Below are 22376 nucleotides of genomic sequence, written 5' to 3' on the forward strand. Positions count from 1 at the left end.
AATTACTTATTTTCCACTTATTTCGCATTTTAAATCTGAGTACTGTTACATTAAATGTCTGGATGTAGTACAAGTACAGCTTTTCCTTCTACATTCAAGCACTTTATGTATTGAGTACAATGGGACCTCTACATACGAAATTAATTGGTTCAAGAACATTTAAAGTATAAAAACTCCCCATAATTAGCTTGTTCTCAAATTTTTAAAATGACACCATTTTAATTAGCTACCTGTTCACATAACGTTAACTGATATTGTAGCAAAATGGGTCAGAAAGTCAGATTCATGCACCTATTTAATTTCTATTACACTCAAGGACATAAATGGCATTTTTTTTATTATTGCACTTCATAGAATAATCTTATCGTATCATTGGAATCCTGCTTTTAAGCAGATCTATGAAAAATCTATGTATATATATTGTCTGCATTTCAATCGTGAATGTTTTTTACTGATTAATTAGACTTGATGCACATTGAGTAGTGTGTTTTATGTTAACCAAAACATTTTTGCCAAGATAAAATTCACTGGTGTGTGTGCTTATGTTTTAAAGTCCAAGATATTGCGTGGATCTAATTGAACTGCTTTGCTCTTGATGTCTGTTAGGCATTCAATCAATGGATCTTGCCACAAAACAAAACAGAAAAAGATGATATCGAACACATAAATACAATAGCGCTGTTTTATTTATTCATTTCACCGCATCGCCGTCAGGCTTTCTATCGCTTTTTTTTTTTTTTTAATCGATTTCCATCTGGATTTTAATGCTCCACACGAATGCCGTTTGATAACAAAGCTCTCGGGAAGAGCTACTGCTTCAGAGCAGTACAGATGGAAAGGACAATGGGGATGTTGGGGTCGAGGTTGGTGGGGGGCTGTTTTTGAGGATATTTTTAGGAGGCAGATGGCTGACCGGGAAGGTCAAAGTAGGGTCAAGTCAGAGAACAAGAATGAGATTTTCCGACTTTCTTTGTACTCCTCTGAAGCACTTCCCCCTCGCCAATATAATGTATAAATGTTGTAAATCATGGTTCATTCATTTTTAAGCACTTCTTTTTACATGTTTTCTAAAGAATGCAGGCAAGTCTGAATGGGTGAGGCCTCCATGCTAATTATTGTGATGAGATTATGGGCAAAACCCAGCTCTATGTTTGTTTAACCAACCCTTAAAGCAGGATAATCTCAACTCACTCCTTACATTCCTTATGCCCAAACATATATAACTTTATATAACTATATTTTCAACAAAGGGTCATACCGATCCAATAGAGTTTCACTCTAAAGGATTTTCAGTAATTGACAACCCTGTTAAACGATCCTTTTTTTGTATTAGCCCGACTATGGGCTAGTCTTTATGTTATTAAATAGTTGACTAATGAGAGTGTTGGTTTGAAAGGAACCAAAACAAAAAGGAGGAGGATGCTTACCTTGACTTTCTCCCGTCGTAGGCAGCAAAAGAGACAGTTGTCATCAAATGACCAGTCGGCCACTTCCTCGGGCTCGCAATCTGAAAAACACAGATACTTAATTACGAAAGGGTAGCCCTTGACAAGCACACGAGAAAAACACATGTTGGATAGTGAGATGACCATAAAAAAATAAAGCCTTTTTTTTATAAATACAATGGTAACTCCACTTACAAATGCACAGAAATACAACATTTTCAGGTTACTAAAACACTGATATGCAAATAACCATTCCAATATACGAAAACAAGAATCTGAGTAATAAAATCAGCCAAAACCTTTCTAAAAAGATAACAGGTTTGATACTATTTAGAATTGCTCTCTGTTAAAAGTGACACAATATGAATGACTTTCCCCAAAAACGCACCCAAATGGGATTTTAAGAAATCAATGTCAGTCGTTTTGTGCTGACAGTGCTAGGTGTCAAATAAAACCATAATAAAGATGCAAATGTCTTGACCAATCAAATGAGTTGACAGACTCCTTCCCCACTTACTCACGCACCGCCCGTCGCCATATGAGAAAGGAAGTCAACATGACGTTGGGGAGTCATGTGACTTCCCCCACCAACTTCAGTCATTTCAAAAAACATATTTCTGACTCATCCATGACATTTTCACTCTAGAGTGACACCTATTTAGAGTGTCCAATCAGCCTACCATGGATGTTGTTTGGAATGTAGGAGAAAACCGGAGTACCCAGAGGAAACCCACACAGGCCCGGGGGGGAAACATGCATACTACACACAGGTGGACATGACCTGTATTTGAACCCAGGACCTCAGAGCAGTGAGGCCAATGCGCTAACCACTCGCGTTGAATGTATTTGTATGTTTTGAAAAAACTGTATATAGTATCATTTTGTACTCTGACAATAGTAGATGTCTTTATATTACGAATAGAGTAAGAATAAAGATGGTATGATTCATGGTAGAAATGGCTAGCCTTGAGTTTTCTTTGTATAGACTACCTTAATTGTTTTATTTAGGAGGTAGCCAAACTCCTTGAGGGTGTTCGTGTCCTTCTACCTTTAGAAGTGTGTTTTTGCAAAGTATCAGACGCTCTTTCAGTAATAAGGTGCACAGTTTGTCCTTGGATTGCTAGCCGGGAGAGTCTACCTTTGTGTTTGTATTTATGTTAAGAAAAATCATGGCGCACACCAGAAAAAGTTGCATGTTTGCACACAGTGTGAAATCAATACAAAGATAAAGTTTTTACTCTTTCTTTGACTGTGTATTTTCCTAAGGGATTTTTTTGGGGTACATTATCTTTATTGGTGCATTTTCTTGTTTATTTTTCTTCGCATGTTAACATCAGGAAAGTGATCATGTTGTAAATAATCGACAACAATAAAGTACTAACGTAGTTAAAGTATGAAAAATACAAGTTACAAAACAAATTCATTTTGTAAGTAGAGGTGCCGCTGTACTAAAAAAAATAATATTTTGTTTAAGATATTGACTGTACTGAATGTAATGAACTTCTTTGTAGGTCTAAAAAGAATTTATATGTGTGTTACCTTGGAACAGGGTTCTATCTTTGACTACTCCCGGCCCAAACAAGCCTTCCAGGATGCTTTCAAATCCTGCAAAAAAAGGAGAATCCACATTAGTACCCATGCAGCCATCATATAACCACAATTAAATAATCTTCACATTGTTAGTATGTAGCATTGGCACATTTCATGTAAGTGCACGTGTCAAAAGTCGTGCAGTCCTGCAAACTGACTTAATGATCATAAAAACAGCCTGCATCATTGTATCAATGGACACACACACACATACACACATGCTTATTTATTCACAACAGTTAACCTACGCAAGCCAAAATAGACCTAGACCTACCAAAGTAAAAGAAATGCATGGAGCTTATTGTATGTTCACAAACACGCACGCGCATAGACATTTTTTTTCTCTTTAGAGTTAATACACTAACGAGCTAATGCCACTCACTTTTTATTAACGGTAAACACCTTGCTGTGACTGTTACCTAGCGACCGCATACAGTCCGCATTAATACATAAGGCAAACCCCCCTCCCCTCATGCGCAGCCCCACCCCCCCCAAAAAAATCCACCCACACTCCCCATCAACGCCCATCTCCCCTCCCCCAGCGTTGCAACCTCCCCCGTATAGAAATGAAAGTGAAGACACACAAAGGCGTGTGTTGAAATGCAAAAAGGTTAATAGGGCACACACACTCTTCTGCCTACAGGCTTCTCAGATTTTTTTTTTTTTTTTTTTAGAAAATATAAGAGGGAAACATAATGACTACTACATTGACGCCTGTCATAACTTCAGCACATAAAATGTATGAAATTGGAGTAAAATTAGAAAGATGGGTTAATTTAATAATGTTGCCAACTGGAGATTTTGTATCTAAATATGACGACATGAGAGAAGAGAACGTATTTTTGGTTAAAAATTGGAAATGGAGAGGACTTAAATATGTATTGCTTAATCTAAATCATTTTTTTCCAACTAGGGTTGTCAACTCCATGAAAAAAACATAAGAGACACCTGATTAGTGGAGATGGCTTGCCCGATATCCATCACAGTTGAATTTTTTTTTTGTGTGAGAGAAGTGATTTTTTTTAAAATTGTGACTCCAAGCTGAATTAATCAGGTGCACATTTATAATATATAGGCACTTCAGAAACAATATGTATACCAGCAATGTCTCTGAATACAGAATAAAAAAATATATCCTAGAATAAAAAAAGATATACCTGTACTGCTTCATTTTAAAACAACAACAAAAATATTACAATGGCTAAAATGAAGTTCTTTGGCTAGGAACAAAAGTGACAACAAATGATATTCATTCATTTTCTGAACTGCTTTCTCCTCAGAAGGGTCGCAAGGGTGCTGGAGCCTATCCCAGCTGATTTCTGGCATACCTATGGTCAATTTAGAGTGTCCAACCAGTCTACCATGCATGTCTTTGGAATGTGGATAAAAACCAAAGTACCCCGAGAAAACCCACACAGGCCCGGTAAGAACCTGCAAAGTCCACATAGATGAACCAATCGGGATTTGAACCCAAGACCCCAAAACAGTGAGCCTGACGCGCTAACCACTAATCCGCTATGCTGTCCAAGAATATTATTAAAAAGCAAAAATTGTTTACATTAAACGTCATGTACTGCCAAGATATTTCAGGCTATATTACTAACATTGGATGTGATTGGCCAAATGAGATAACTGTCAGCCACAGGCGAAAAAGCTTACTAATGTAGGTCATGCACACAAGCGCACACACACACACTCGCTCACGCAAGCATGTAAACACACACTGTGAATGAGACGTGCCGCACTGTACATACAGGGTGTGAGGAAACGATGGAGACGGCATCACAACCTACATGAACGTACACGTATGGAAGGAAGCGGGTTAAGAGAAACATGCATGGCCGACCTGAAAAGATGTGTCAAGACCACATCCAAAAATAAACACACACCTGAATGTAGTATAGCATGCACAACAGCACACAATTACACACACACACACAATCCAATACATACTATCTATACATACACACACACACACACACATGCAAGTATGTTAAGTATGTTAGCAGAGCACTTCCTAATTCCCAGAGGAAGCTGATGGAACATGCATTTTTTTTTGTATTCTGGGGCAGGAGTGACAGGAAGGGTTACCTAATAATTTAACTTAAGAAAAAATCTCTAAATAATGACTATCTAGTGAGGATTATTTTTTTAAGGTTGACTTTGACTTTGTATTCTTAATAAGTTTTATTCTTGATGCAAGAAAGCAATAGAAAAGGGAGTTGGTTTCTAGTTTTAGCATTGTGTTCATTGGAGAAGCATGTGTAGGAAGTCTATGGAATGTTGACGTTTCTTGTGACTAGCGCACAGTGGCTAAATATAGTGCAGCATGAACATTCATAATTCAGCATGACCAAAGTCTCGTTCTCGGCCAATCAATAGCTCATTAGGACCAGAGAGCAGTCAGGGTGTGTGTGTGTGTGTGTAGGGGGGCCCGGGTTTTAGCTCAAAACCGCACTTGACATCCATTCAGCTTCATTCATTATTTACATGCCTCATTTAGTTGTTATCATTAGCGTAGGGGCCAAAACTCTTTTGGGCTGTGATGGGAGAAAAAACAAATAAACCTGCAAGTTTGAAGCAAATTTCAAGCAAGACTGCAAAACAATGACAACTTCACAAATGCCTTGAATTAATTTTGGGGGGAAAAAATCCCTCAAATTATCGTAATCTGGACAATTGGAACATATCCAATGACCTTCCAAAATGGCAAGACTATTACAAGCTGTTACCAGCACAAGGTAGCACAAAAACATGGGACAACCACAAGACAATCACTTTGCCAGATTAAAACCACAACATGAAAAAAACCTGTGTGACAATGACGGACACACTGACAAAATTCCAAATGACATGGCGACGTGACATGATGTGTCAGCTGATATGCTATTCCTTCACAGCCATGCATTTCTACAACAGCGTCAAGTGTGAATAATTTCTACAAGATTTAGTAGTTTATAGTTTTAATGCATATCCTCTTGCATGTACATGGTCTTCTATTTTAGGGTAGTCATTTTGACACGCTATTCGGGAAATGTCCACATGACACCGTGATAAGCAACATTTGTTTTTTTACTGAAATATTTTATTCACCCTATCGACTCCATCATTTTAAAACCTCCACAAAAAAAATCCCTGTAGAAATGTACATATCAGGTAATGTTATTATGCTTAGAAGTTATTTATAGATCATTTTATCAGTCGTTTACCATACAAGATTTAACAGTTCTGACTTCAGTTTGTTGTTTTTTAATCTATTCTGGCTAAGACAGGTTAACACGCAATAACAATAATATACACACACCCTAAAAGCTGCATGTACATTCAATCTGCTGCATTTGGCAAAGCAAATCCCAAATCTCATTTCATCCTTTTCACCCAAGAAAAACAAAGGATGAGCTTAAAGGACACTGAAGTACTGACATGTGCATGCCCCCCTAACATATCCGCAGCATCTCATCAATGAGATAAATCAGCAAGAAAATAGCTCCAAATATAGGCAAAACAATATAATAACTTTTTGCCTGAAAGACGTCAGAACATTTAAGAAATAAAATACAAAAACGGCGTTTAATATACCCGGCCAGGTATATTAACCGGCAACTCAGCTTCTTTGGCAAGATTTGTATGGTGTTCATGGGGGCATAATTATAAATACTTGGGTTCATTAAAATTCCAAGTCAGACTTTATTCAGCAGTAAGTAGTACTTTTAACCTGAGCAGTAAGTAGTTTTAGTCTGCAAAACGTTGATGCACCTCGTCACGGCATAAGTCAGTGGTGGATTGTACCGTTGTGCGCCGTTTAATATACCCCTCCCGTTTAATATACCCGGGTAAGATGATAAATGATGCCAATGTTTAGAATATTACAACAATAAGTCACTGCTAACATCATATCTGTTGATGAGGGACAAAATAGACTTCAACACTATCGTTTACCATTAAAATATCTTTACCGTCAAAGCGCTGACAACTAAATTGGCGTGTGCCTCTAAAAAATGAGAAAATAACATCAGAGAAAAATACCCTCACTCTCAGAGTTGTTGGTCATTTGAGTGAAATGATTGTGCTAATGAGCTTATTAAACTGTGAAGACCAGGATGGAGGCCGCTCAGTGCTAATTGCAGCAAACCCCCCTCTAAAAACTGGCGTCCGCTGCCAAGAAAGCACCCATTGTGAGCGTGAATGTGCTAACGAGAAGCTAATTAAAAGCAATTAGTAGCAAGAAATGAACGGGCTCAGTTTGTCTGCGCTTCTGGGCTGGCGGATCAGAAGCCAACCTGACAATTCAAGTGCAGGTTACTTAACCTGCATCATCGACTGTTGCCTGTCCGCCAACCTATTGGGCTGCAAGGGGTTCCACGCTGGCGTGGCCCCAATTAATGATCTTGTAGCGGGAGGCCGTTGGCCTTCACTGCAGAGATGAGTAAAATAAAGACTCTGTGGGGTTGGTAGGTAACAGAGCGCCTCACCCTGCTGGAGTCATTAATATGTTTTCCACATACATGGCATCTTTGGCCATTGGTTTTGATACAGTGTGAACATTGACCTAAATGCTAAGTTCTGGTCATCATTCATTCATTCATTCATTCATTGAGCCTATCCCAGAAAACTCTGAAGTAGGGGGACACCCCAAATAGTTTTTTTGCTAGGCAATCGCAGGACACACTGAGACAAACAACCATTGATGCTTATGCTAATAGAAATGGACAATTTTGAGCTATAGTGCTCATTATATGGACCTGTCATGGCTGCTTGTCAAGTCTTTCCTTTGATATTGAAAAGATAAAAACACTTGCTTTGTTGGTAATAAAAGACGTCTCCGGTGCCCTCCCTCCGAACTCAGTTCCGAGTGATTTTCGGAAAACTCTCAGGGAAGACCTCCAAATTCCACGTAGAAATGTCGGAAACCACCGGGGATTGAACCCTCGATCTGACCACTGTAAGGCGGGCCTGATAACTACTCCCCCGCTGTGCTGCGTTCTGGTCAGCAACAAAATCAATTTAAAATTATGAATATGGTAGACAAAGTTCTTTCAAGTTGGAAGACAAAGACGACGGAAATCGAGATTCAAAAGGCGTCGGTGTGGTTTTCCGCTGCGTGTCAAGGTCGCACAAAAATAAAGAAGAAGAAAAGGAAGTACGGTGCAGTGGAGGCGGTGGCCACGACTCATTGAGACTCTCAGACAAAAGGAGAATGAGCTCGCAAGGCGCCCAGAGAGCAAGGTAACATTTTCTGTATTATTTTTTTTTTCTTTCATCAACCTTCTTTAAATTCCTCTCAGGCAGCAGAACAAATTATTCCTGTGAAAAGATAGTAAATGAAAGACGCGAAAATATTTCTATACAGGAAGCTAAGGCACTGACCTTGCCTCTCCACTTTTGCTAGCAAGTACCTTTAGAGAGGTGAGTAGCAGGTTGACGCACTTCTTGCATTCAAACTTTTTCCAGAAAGGATGCAGTCGCATGAAAACAAAGTATGCATCAAATATTTTGGATCCAATTTTGTTTAGTTTGCTTTTTGGGGGGAATTATGCTGCTTTGTTAACTTTTCCCAGCATTCTGATAACTCTTTTTCCTTTACTGTAATTCCATAAAAGTGGAAGCACATGACCTAAACTGCTGTTTTTGGGATGGAAGGCTAATACTTCCAAGGCTGTGTCTGGTGAGCAGCAGGGGCACGTGGTTAAATTCCTCCTCAGATTTAAAACCTTGGGACGAGACAAAGGAGGAGAATTTGCAAAAATCAAAGAAGGATCAACGCATCTTTACACGCTCTTCAAATTAGGAGCAGATTTCCCAAGATAAATAAGTATATCAATAAAAATAGCAGCCTTCAAAGCCAGTAGCGCTTACCAATAAGACATTTTCTTCATATGTTTACTATGAGAAGGACCACGAAAAAGTTCTAAGAAATCGACCATGAATAAAGTGTTCTTGATGAAAATTTATATTTTGGGAATATGGAGCCGTTTTGAGTAATTTAATGCAGGGTGCATGATGAAATAGTGCCGCTTCACAGTTTTAAGATCGGGGTTATTTTTCTGGGTTTTGGATATTTTTGCCTTTACAATATTTGATTTTTTTTAAAAATATTTTTTTCTATGGGGACAGTAAACATTGGTTTGTTTTCAAGGGTTTTTAAGGCGTTGCTAGTAAATATTTTTTTAAATTTTCAAATCTTTCTATTTGGCTTGCTTTATACATGTTTAACCATGTATTTGTTTATGTTTCAAATGAAGGTCTTCTATGTTATTTTGGTGACGTGTTTTACTCGAAAGTTTTTTTTTGTACTGGCCGCTGTCAGCAGCTGTGAGGATTGTCTGAAATGAGGATGCACTAATGAGGTCAGGGGGCCCCGAGCTGCTAAATCAAAGACATATTTCGGACTGGCGTTTATGTGTGTGTGTGTATTTGTGTGTGTGTTTGTGTTTGTGTGTGTGTGTGTGGGGGGGCGGGGGGGTCTTTGGTTATCATATGATGTTCACATGAAGCAGGGCTGCAGGCAAAGGACAAAGAAGCTTGCAATCTTATTCTTCTTTGTCTTCTTGGCGGATGTCTTGGTCTCATTTGGACATTAACCAAGTCAACTTTGACCTATTTGCAAATGCGCTAGCAAAACCCCCTACATCAAGCTATGACACTGACCCACCCCCCACATACAAAAATACTGTAGGTACGGCCATGGGCAGGAAGCGGTGACCAGATGGCAACGTGGAAACGGACAAATATAAAATATGCATACAAGAATGTGATGTGCCTTTCTGAAACCCAATGCAAACTTCATTGGATACAGCATTGAACTATTTATAACCATTTATAAATGTATACAATAATCCAAGGTTGGTCATCACTGTGTGGAGTTTGCATGTGGTTTTTTCAGGGTTCTCCGGTTGAACACTCTTAATAGCCCCTACGTAAGTGCCCTGCGATTGGATGGGAACCTGGTGGCCATAGTTAGCTGGGATAGGCTACGGCACCCCCCATCGACCTTTGGGTAAGTGGTTCAGAAAATGAACGAATTAATGAATGTGTGTATATGTCTATATGTCTATATACGTATATATTATATATATATATATATATATATATATATATATATATATATATATATATATATATATATATATATATATATATATATATATATATATATATATATATATATATATATATATATATATATATATATATATATATATATATATATATATATATATATATATATATATATATATATATATATATATATATATATATATATATATATATATATATATATATATATATATATATATATACATATATATATATATACATATATATATATATATATATATATATATATATATATATATATATATATATATATATATATATATATATATATATATATATATATATATATATATATATATATATATATATATATATATATATATATATATATATATATATATATATATATATATATATATATAAGTATATATGACGTATATATATACATTATATACACACACACAAGGGGGGAGCTTTAACAACTGGTCATAAATATTTCCCTTTTTCTAAATCAAAGGTCTGCTCTACTCCTAATTTGCTGCTGTGTGTGTGTGTGTATGTGGGGTGGTGGGGGGTTCGTGGGTTGTTGCCTGTGTGTGAGATGAAGCGCACACGCTTGTAGGAGTGGGGGAAGGTCTTTCCAGTCTAATAATATTGACACACAGGAGGAGCAGGGGAGGCTGCATGCATGAATATTACATATTAGCCATAATCCAAAATGAATGTTCCCTTCATTGGCAGTGCCACACACACACACCTACGCGTAAATGTTTGTAGTGTTGGTCCAAAGGTGTTGGGTCCAAAGTGTGTGGTTGATAGTGCGAGACACACCTCTGTTTGGGATATTGTCTGTTTTGCAGGTGTTTTAAGGAAACTTTATTTTGCCAGCACGTTTGAGCTTTTTTATCATTGTGTAGGTTTTATAGACTTTTTCTAGTTTTATGTGTTTAGTGTGCTTCAGCAGGTGTTTTGGGGATCATATTGTTGTGCTATTACATGAGTTTTTGCATGACTTGATGTATTTTTGGGAGGCCTCATTTTGTTCATTTTAAGAATGTCCATGTTTAGAAGTCCACCTGTGTGGATTTTGTATGTTCTGCCAAATCTTCCCACATTCCCACACAGTTCATGCACAGTAAATAGTTTTGGTGATTGGGCGCCACATTCTGATATTGCAGTGTAAAGAGACGCTTTGGTAAGCATTAAGGTGTAAGTTTCGAATTTAAAGATGGGTTAAAGGTTACTGTCTTGTTGTTAAGGGGTTGCATTTTGGTTTTTAAACTATTTGATGTGATTCACGAGGTCGTCCTTGTGGCTACGGCGTGTAACGTGATTGCAAAAAGCCACACAGGGCGGCCATTGTTGTGGTTATGTGTGTTAATTTAGCGGAGAGGGCATAAAATATGCTGATGTTCATAGATCATCGTTCATGAAGAAAGACATGGAGGACCTTGAACATGACAAACATTCTGTGACTTGTTTGGGAAGAACAGCTTTGGGGCAATTGATTCTCTTAAATTTCATACTTAAAGCAAAAAAGTGATATTACAACCCTGAAAGGATTCTTTTCACTACTTGGAACTTTAAATCAACTCACACATTAATTCTGGCAAAATATTTTACAAAAATTAGTTGTATATTTCTTTTAAAAGAGCCTTGATGTTGTCAACATACCTCCATTTAATGAGGTCTTAACCTAGCATCTTGGCTTTCCAATGGATGGAAAGAGGAATGCACAGAATTTTTTTTCCTCAAAACAAAATCAATACCAACAACCTCCTGCTCCTCAAGGCCAATGCTGACGCTATAGTTACTATAGTTACTCCTAGTTTGTGCACACCAAAATTAAATGAAAACCTTGCTTTCCCAAATCAACAATTTCTATGGTTCTTTTACTTCAATAAAATCCCAAGCCAGAAACAGAACTTTTCAAACATCTAATTAACATTTATACCCTAATTTTGAGCATCACCAAACAACAACAAGACATAATTACTGTAAATCTGCAACAAATAATACTGATTGATACATCTAATTAAAAAATCCATGATCAGAGATTTTCCTAAATGTTATTATCCAACCACGGAAATCAAATTGAAAGACTACCTGTGAATAATAACGTTACATAATTTCTTCATACTGTATAAAATGATTTACAGTACATTATGTAATCAACACAAACAACCTAAAAAACTGATGTGGTCTTCTACTGTGTTAAGAAAAAACTCCAAGTATTAAATCCAATTAAAGGCCTCAATGAGGACTTTCCAGAACGATAATTCTTTCAGCTCCCCCCGAAAAAAACCCACTTTCTTAATGCTTTAACTCATTGGCCAAGCCATATTTACAGCGATTGACCTAGATGTCTACCCATTAAAAAAAAAACTCCCAAATTGATTAAACGAGCTAATTTGACAGTCAATACAATCCCTCTTCTGAAGATTCTGAGGAATTTGAAGGTTGCCGTTGACGTCGCACACTAAATCCATTGTCGTGTCAGCGGATTTGAAGACCCCTGAGGAAATATTCTTCTCCTCCTGCAAGTCTAAGTCTACTTAGTCATCGTCATTTGGTCATCTACACAGTGAGCTTGAGCACACAAATTAATACACAGTGACACCATGAAGCGCTGACATTAGATACGCCGGAGGACACGTTCGTGTTAAAAATAAAAAGTGCCACATTTGATTCCTATAAGCAAGACAACCATGCCCACGCGTGAATTAAATACCAAGGTTGTCTGCAGCTGCAAACACATCCAGATATGCAAACACACATGCATGTCCATATCAACGCCACACATGCACAAAGTCAAACTAAATTGGATGATCTTAGTTTTAGTGTAAAAAAAAATGCCATTGTTTTATGATGTTATCTATTTTTTCTATGAAAGGAGAATTCATCATTTAAAGCCATTAGTCAACTCAGAAGTCAAAATCCCTCCTGTTTATCCGAATATAAACACAATCCTCAACATTTCAACCATTTTCTGACATGTCAGACCAAACTAGTAACTGAATAATCATTTATTTTCATCAATGTATAATGAAATCAAAAACAATGTCCTGTTTTTTATGTTTAAATGAAATGTTCTTTCAATTCTACATACAGTCAACAATCATTATCACCTGTCAAACACTTCATCTCCAGTCAGATTTTTCTTCCATAAAAATTAAAACTAGTTATTAAGTTTAAACTGAAACTAAAAACTAGTTATTAAGTCTAGGCCGAAACTAATGCCCAACCTGTCATTAAAAGTTTGCTTTTGATTCTTGTTGTTTCAGAGTAACAATTAGCTCCATTCATCAATTAGTCCATTTTGGTCCCAATTTAAGACAAACATGAACGTTTTCGAGCAATCTGAAAGGCACGCCATTCTAAAAAATGTCTTGTCCATGAACTAAGCATACTCTTTGCTAGGTTTAGCGTAGGAGAAGGAACCTTGGCTAATGAAAAAAAGAAAAAGCCGGGAGGAAGATTTCAAACTCTAGTGACATTTCTACTGATGGCCAATGTCGACCTTCGCTCCCTGCACGTGCATCTATACGCGTAATCTATGTGTGTGTATGTGTGTGTGTGTATGCGCGCACATATGTATCAGTGTGTACACACTCGGGTGGGCTTGATTCCTAAGTGATGGTGACAGTAAAGAGAGACAGGGAGCCTTAAGCTCACTCAGCCTTTATGCGGCGGTCGCCGTAACCGAAGAGTGTGCATGTACGACTCTGTTCAGATCACAGCTTGTAGTGAACCAAATCGAGTAATTTTGCCTTGAAATGATTCAAATGAGATTCTCTCCTGATGATCTGAACAGGCCAAGTCACATGTCATCTGATAATTTTAAATCAGGTCAGATAAATAAAGACCAAAGTTGTTTGAATTAAAAGAGAAAAAAAAGATGGAGTTGTTTTTCTTGGAAGCCAGCCAATGGGACGCCAGTATGGTATAGGGAGATTGTCAAGCAGGACGCAATGCTATGGTGACAATTTCAAAATAAAATGACGAATGCAGGAAATGTATTGACGTTCTGGGGGATTTCATAACTTGGATTTTGTCTTTTTTTATATTGGAAGAGTAATTTGTACCTGGAAATTTCGTATGTAGAAGCAGGGATTGTTTTATACTGCGAACGCATGGAAAAATGTGTTATTTTTGACAGCTCTGATTATCTTGGTTAAACCATGTGTAAGTCAAAATTGTGAATAATTAAGTGATGCCTCTGCTTTGCTGTCATTAGGAGTTGTTTGATGTTTCATCGTGAACGCGTGAAAGAGATCCACGAGAGAGGCAAGACGTCTCACACTGTTGGAAGTCACGGACACATGAGAGGAAGTGAAGCTTGCTCGCTAACAAGCTCTTTAGAGGTGTAATCACATTAGTGGCAGGCTGAGCGCTCGTCTCTGTCCACAAAAATTCTACCTCTGGGATTTGTTTTGTTTTTCCAAAACGCCTTTGCAATTTGTCCCATGGAGATAAATAGATGACAGTGACATTGCAAAAGTGCACTACAAAATGGAAATTTCAGCCATGGTCAGATTGTAGTCAGTCAGAAAATTAACACAAAATTAGGTGATGGTATCTGTTGCCTTTTCGAAAATACATAAAAGATGAATATTATATGTTAATTTGTACTGCAACCATAATGAGATGCACGGTAGGTCAGATATGGATTTAATTTAATCTATTTCTCCATTGACTTTTGAAAACTATGTTTTTTGCCAATATTCTGACAAAGTATTTATATAATAATGAAGCATAATCAAGTTTTCTTATCTACCCTTTTTAGCTCTTATTTTATAGGAAAAAAGCATTTTTTAAAAAACCATGGTTTCATATCAGTGGTCAGACATATTCCACATTCTTGTGAAAAATATATCTACTGTGCTTTCCAATCAAGAGTACTATTATGATTTGTGAAATCAATCTAATAAAAATAGCTCTAGCTCCTTACGGGGGTCCCTCATTGATTGACGCACAGCCCCCATACATTTCCATTAGTACCCAACTGAGGTCGTTGCCATGGTTTTTAATTAAGTGTAGATTCGAACAATTGAGAGGGGGCGGGGTAACAGCAAAGCATGTTTTTGAATCTTTAAAGACACCAGTAGGAAATTCTCACCTACCGTATTTGTAACAAACAAAAAAAGATGACTGAATCAAGGATACAGCTTATATGCGAACAAGACTTACAGCGTTACTTTACTCTTTTTCATCAGTGGATATCAGCAAATTAACATTTACTATTTGTTGGTTATTTTCTGTTTTGCAGTAAGAAAACAACCACTACTGGATGAATGACTAACTTCCTTACACACTTGTTTCTGATACATTCACTGGAAATTCTTTAAAATGAGCAGTTAAAAAAGAAAAGAAAATCCAGGTAAAAACAAATAAAACGAGAAAAAAGATTTGTGATCCTTTTGTTAAATTCCTGCTTAGCGGCAGTCAAAGGCGAATCTCAGGTCCTGTCCCTTTAACTGCTGCCAACTCAGCTGCCCCCTCATCTCCATTATTGTCATTATTGCCTCGTTAGTGCAGAACGCGCGGCCTCTTAATATTCATTAATTGCTCGCGGACGTCCGGGTGACGCCGCCTGTAATTTCATTAACGGTCAATTTTCACTACACTTTGCCATGAACTAGGAGGACCAAAAGGTGGAAGAGCCACAGAAAAAAAAGGGACGGTTAAATTTTATCTATTTTTTTATGTAAAAAGTGTGACGTTTTGTACAGTCTGAGTGCCAACTGCCATACAACTCATCATTCAACTTAAAAAAGAAAAAAAGCCTAAGACAAGCCCTGGAAAGAATAAACAAGCTCCGGACATACAAAAAAAAGTGAAGTAGTGTACCTATGGTGTGTGTAAATTGGTTACAAAATACCTAAAGCCCAAAAATCACAACTGGACTGTCCATTCAATAGATAAAGCTGTTTTTTATAGTTCTATCTGAAGAGCAGAAACAACAGAACTTTGTGGAAACAAGAACATCCACATTGCAAACATTCTTTGACAAATCCTTCTTCTCGTCACAATCCACCAGCCACTGACCTTCAGCCTCTAAGAAAGAAAACACAAGCTCTGGATCGTACGACATGTCTTAAACTGGTTTTTAGACCCACAGACACACAAATACACACACACACACTTCATGACAACAATCAAAAGCAGCTCGAATATGACCTTCCATACAAGCCCTTTATTCTAAAAAGGAATTTACCAAAAGGCGGGTGGGTCCAAGTCAACATTTTGTGTGTGTTGCATGTGTGTTTTTGGATAATACTACCAATTTCGCATGAGCTCACATGGTGTGGATGTCCAAAGACTAACCCAATCAAACCCACGCATGGGGTCATGTAACGAGCAATACAAAAAGCCACAAACACAAAAGAAGACTTGCACAGACTGTGGGGAGATAGAGTACATTAAGCACAAAATTCTAGTTCTACATTGGAATAAACAAGACCTATATAGCATTTAATAGCTTAGTCTTTTAGGGAAGGGTTTTCCCTATGTGCCTAAGATTGCAACAAATAGCCGTTCAATAGCAATGAGTCTTAAATTAGTATCTAGCGGCTACTTATTGTACGGCAAATACCACACAAATGCGTTTCCGTGTATCGAGATGACAATAAGCGTGTAGTAATTGTAGCCTGTCACTTCTCGCTAGCAAGTAGTCTGTTGATTGAATGTCAGAAAAACATTGTAAGTCTATTGCTGTTGCCACTTGCATACACTTCATTCTGTTGCTACTCATTAGATAGATTAGATAACTTTATTCATCCCATATTCGGGAAATGTCACTTTAGCAAGAGGGTGAGAATACAGACACAGCAAAAGACAATTTAGATATAAATAAATAGGTAATAAATAGGTTAATAAATAAATAAGCGTGTTGCTGAAATATATAGCATGTAGTTGCTCGCTATTGTGTTTTCCAGGGATGCTCAAACTTTTTTTTATCAAAATCAACTTTTTAAGGAGCCAACTTTGACTTATGTATGCTGATGATAAACCTGATGCCAGCAGAATAGTGTAGGCAGGCTGTAATCGTGCTTGGAGACGAGATGGCACCGTTTCCCAGCTCAAGTAAAATTTGACTACAAATCCAATCCTTGGATCAAATCTTACTGTCATGTGATCCACCAATAGTACCTTAGTGATCTACTGATAGATCGCGATCTACATATTGAGCACCCCTGGTGTAGCCGGTTGTTTGGCTCCCCTCCAAACACACGTTCCATGTGTTGGGGTGTGTTTGTGTTTGTATAAGTGGGTGGGTGGAAGTTTGTACACATAACGATCAAGTCAGTACAACAATATAGAGACACTATACTAATGCATCTACCTCCAATGTTTTCATTTCCAAAAGAAGCAATCACATAAGAAAGTGGCAGAGAGGCTGAGAGTATGGGAGACATTAAGAGATGCTCTACCAACAAAAGGTAGCATTTTTCCATTGGCAATCATGGAAATGTTCACTAATCAAATCTAAGTCCGTCTTTTAAGTTCTAGCCCTAACTATCAGATCACATAGAAATAGTTCATTGATTCATCCACTTCTATACAGTTTAACCTCAGACCAGTCACAGGGTGCTAGAGCCTAACCCAAACAACTTTGAGCAGTAGGTGGTCTACCCCTTGAATTGATTTCCAAGCAAAGAGAGGGCATATATCGAAAAACTAATAACCTTGCATACTACACTATTGAGAATTCAGACAATTCGATCACATTGTCATGCAAGTTTCTGGGATGTGGGTAAAAATTGGAGTACCCGGAGAAAACCGAAGTTTGGGATTAAACTATCAGAATCAAAATGTGAACTGCAAGTGCAATCTTCTCATGGAGCGTGCTTCCCCAATAAACACATCACTCATCACTCCAATACAAAAGACAAGCCGTACAAATTGGCCACTAATTACCTTCAAACCCACAAAGAAGACAAACACATTTTTTAAAAACATAATAGCTGCAACGGCAGCAGATACTAAAAGGAAGAAACCAAGCAAAGACATCAAGAAATAAAAGAATTATAGTAATAACTGCTATTAACTGTGAATCCCAAAAGATAGCGCTTTTTATCTGAGTGAAACATGTTTCAAAGTGAGACATATAATAGGAAGTGGGTCATTTGTGAGATGGATAAGATTGAATGCAAATGTAAACTTTAACCCTCCAGTCAATTTACATTGTGCAGCCCTAAATGTTCCACTGGCGCCTGTAAAATGTCAGCTAAGGAGCTACTATTCTCCACATAAATATTTATTTTTTTAAAAAGTTAGTCTGGAGCCTTATACTAGATGGATAGCTTCATCAATTAGATTGAAACAGCTCATTTACATGCCATCTAAAGAGGCTAGATAGAGTACATTGACTTTGCACAGCCCCATAGATCGAGGTAGTGAATAGTTTGTATACATCAAGCATAAAGTAAAGTACATCTCAGTACTAAAACATACAATAAAGGCCAATCTTATCCCAAAACTGGCACATCTATAACTCATACACCCGAAATAATAAATGCAAATCATGCAGAATATTGTAAGAACATATTTGTATCCAATTTAAGTTAAGCGCTTAATATCGCAAACTAATACTGTCTTTAACCATGCATTAAATTACCTGAATACATGGAATGAAGTGTACATTTATGTGAAATTAAAGTGACACTTGACGAAAACCATCCCTATTCCTTCTCCTATGAGTTTTGGTTATACGAAAATCTGTTGACAAGAAAAAAATAGAGCGATACATAAATAGGTGATGGTTCAATGTGCAACATCTGGACACTGCTGACCCCCACCCCCTCCAAAAAAAAATTAATAAAAATGGGGAAAACAGCTATTCCCACCACTGCTGCCTGCCCGTACTTGGCTCCTCCCGCTCCGGGGACGCCGTAAAAGGCGGATTAGGCTGGCGAGGTCGCGAGATCACTGGCAGAGTGGACGATAATCTTGACATAACATCAGGACGGCTGGATGTAACCGGATTAAAACGCCAGCTAATGAAATACACCAAATGGACACAGAGGGTGCGGAAGAAGGACCGAAAGGCGGTTTGGGGGCGGAATGTGGGGGGTTTGGTGCTCCTCCAAAATAAACACAACCAAAAAAATACAACAAGAAGAAGAAAAACACATTTCAAACTGCTCCTAATAATCTCCACTGACATTCCCAATGCAGCTATGCGCGCTCCCCAAATCCCATTATGAAGCGAGTAGAGGAGGTGGAGAGGAGTGGGGTAGGGGGTGGGGGGTCATGTTTGGAGATCGGGAGCGCGCACGTCCACCTCCCTTTACCAAAAAATCCGGCCGGTGCACGGGCACGCGGGCTACGCTGATTGGCCGAGGCGCGGCTGTGGAGCAGCACGTGACGCCTTCGATAAATAAACAGCTCGGGAAAGAAACCCTTTAGAATAAAAAAAATAAATCAGAATAATTCACAAACAAGCCAAAAGGAATGAACCAACTGCATTTTGAGTGTGGAAGGGTTTGAGGGGACACGTCAACATCAACAACAACAACAATAACAATAATACCTGCTTCAGTTCTCGAGCGTCCACTTGACGAGCGGGTCGCAAAATAAACTGTAACTGAAATAAAGTCCACGCAGTCGCTTCCCCACATGTGCACGCGCAAACACAGGCACACGCACGCAATTCCAAGGGAGCTTACCTACACAGTGAATGAGTTTGTGCCTCCACGAGTCGAGCTCCTGGCGAAAGCCGCGCCTCTCTAGTGTGCATTGCTGCCGCTTGCACAGGCTCGCCATTTTCTGTCGGCCCCTCCCGTGGGCGCGCACATACTGCTGGGTGCGCGCGTCACCCTCGCTGGCTCACTCTTCCAAACCTGGGTGGGAGTAAAATATGAGTAGCCGCGACTGCAGCATCCCCCCTTTCTATCTCTCTCTCTCTTACGCTCTCTCGTCCCACCCAGCCAGCAGAAAAGACCCCCTCCTTCTCCATCGTTCACCCCTCCCTCCCTACAAGCATCTCTGCAGCCATTGGTCGTCCTAGGGGATATTTGTCTCTTTTTTTTTTAATGTTGTGTATGAACGCCAAATGTGGCCTGCTTTAGAGGGGCCGATGTATGTCAAAGGTCACTGGATTTAAGGCGTAGAAACAAGGAACGTTGTTAGCTTGCCTAGAAGCGCATGTAAATAAGCAGCGGCTTGCTTACAATGGGGGGTTGTTTTGGATTCTTGTCATGGTGGTTGGAAAAGATGTCCCAATAATGGCTTTTAAATGTGCCTTAATGACATAACATCTAGACCTTTTTATTTTTTATTAATTATTTGTATTATTTTTGTATTAATTTATGTAATGTATGTATTGTATTTATTTATTGCATTAATTTATTGCATTAATTTATTGCATTAATTTATTGCATTAATTTATTGCATTAATTTATTGCATTAATTTATTGCATTAATTTATTGCATTAATTTATTGCATTAATTTATTGCATTAATTTATTGCATTAATTTATTGCATTAATTTATTGCAATAATTTATTGCATTAATTTATTGCATTAATTTATTGCATTAATTTATTGCATTTATTTATTGCATTTATTTATTGCATTTATTTATTGCATTTATTTATTGCATTTATTTATTGTATTTATTTAATGTATTTTTAATTGTTTTTTATTTATCCATCTATTTATGTATTTTTTATTTGTCTGTTTGTTTGTTTGTTTGTTGTTGTTATTTGTGCACTGTGGTAATGCTTTACATCTCATTAAACTTATACATTGCCAATAGATGCATTCAATTCAATTATTGTTAAATTTGCTGCATTTACTTGTGTTGTTGAATAAATTATTCAAATTGTATGGAAAAACAGTGACAGCACTGTATGTATATACCCTCATTACAAAATGACTAAAAACGCTGTTTTGTGCATGCTTGGCCTCAAAAAGGGGATGTCACATTCCCTCAAAATAGTAAAGCGATGGGTATGTCTTCCTTGTGTGACCCAAGTGTTTGTGATTGCCATCAATCCCTGTCCATGTATTAAAACCCTATGTTTTTGTACGTCCATTGTTGGTGTATTGGTGAATGCTGATTGCCAGTTCATCGGTGTGTCAAACCACACCAAAATAAATTGCATTATGACTAGAGAAAGCAAACTAGGGACTTTCCTTGTGTGAATGGCCCCTATAAGAAAACATCTCGATCTCAGAACTGTGAAACGAATGTGCTAACCAATCAGACATGCATACCGTGTATTTCACAATCTTTTTGAAGAACATGCTGTTATTAATCCATTTTGTAAACCAAAAAAGGGATGCACAATACCACATTGTGACAAATGTGCATTTTTTTTTCCATAAGAACATAGAGACAACTTACCTGAGCACACTGATGACCAGTGTAAGCAACATCTGAAGTACTTGCTATGGCCACACAGCAGTATCAACAGCTGTCATCAACAGGTTTTACTACCCATCAAGATCTACCAATAACATTTAATTATTAATACCAATGCATATCACACATCATAATGAATATAACTAGAATTTGCAAAAATCGGACTTACCTTATTTGTCTTGATGCAGTCTGGCGTTCAATTTGTCCATATTTTACCAACAGGTAAAACTCGCGCACAACTTGACATTCGCTGCACGCTTTGCAGAAAAGATCTTTCTCACTCGAAAAACAAAAGATCTACCGATTTCAACGCTTGTTCTTCCATTTGCACATATACTGCGACAGCCAATATAACTTAAAAGATGCACAGATCGTTTTAATGTTGTTTTGTAGAGTCGACGTTTCACATGCACGTTAGCGGAGTTAGCTGTAGCCTCATGGGCCAGAGCTGTCAATGCCGTGATTGGCTGGGTTGCGTCAATGCATCGTGACCAATGATTGGCTGGATATCGGTCAATGAATTACGCAATAAAATCATTCAGGAAAAAAAGTTATCTATATATCTAATATATTTGCAGTTCGTACACTGCGCTAGATAGGTTTTCTTGTGCGCTGAGAGTGTATGATTGTGAGACCAGTGCGCAATTACGCATCTTGGAGGGGATGTTGATTATGATTACTACTAATCGCATTTTTATTAGTGTCTAAAATAAGTTAGATATCAGATCAGATTTTTAACGAAACCCCCCAAAATATGTATCAGATCATCGGCATAATCAATATTTCCCATCTCTGGGTTTCCCGGTACGTGCTGCATTTTGAGTGCTGGGGGATATTATTATTAGTGCCCTGCCTTAATGAATCCCCGGGAAGTCAACGTGTGTTTTAATTTGGGTCACCTTGTCGTATTT

At 37.9% G+C, this 22376-nt stretch overlaps 1 protein-coding gene across 2 annotated transcripts in view; it reads right to left on the minus strand.

The window, feature by feature from the left end:
- The window catches only part of lcor (ligand dependent nuclear receptor corepressor), a 31448-nt gene extending 9382 nt beyond the window's left edge, over positions 1-22066 (minus strand). Inside the window, exons 1-5 of one of the 2 annotated variants that reach the window (XM_077719930.1) lie at positions 21635-22066; positions 21448-21550; positions 19766-19939; positions 2985-3050; positions 1428-1507 (exon numbers count right to left, since the gene is read on the minus strand). In XM_077719930.1, the coding sequence (XP_077576056.1) occupies positions 1428-1507; positions 2985-3050; positions 19766-19862 (243 nt within the window). In that variant the 5' untranslated portion in view covers positions 19863-19939; positions 21448-21550; positions 21635-22066. Of the gene's footprint in view, positions 1-1427; positions 1508-2984; positions 3051-19765; positions 19983-21447; positions 21551-21634 lie in introns of those variants that run through there. The other variant, XM_077719931.1, reaches the window with a different exon arrangement.
- Between the last annotated feature and the right edge of the window lie 310 nt (positions 22067-22376).

The sequence above is a fragment of the Stigmatopora nigra genome, chromosome 6 (assembly GCF_051989575.1).
Source record: "Stigmatopora nigra isolate UIUO_SnigA chromosome 6, RoL_Snig_1.1, whole genome shotgun sequence".
In the NCBI taxonomy this organism is placed as follows: domain Eukaryota; kingdom Metazoa; phylum Chordata; class Actinopteri; order Syngnathiformes; family Syngnathidae; genus Stigmatopora; species Stigmatopora nigra.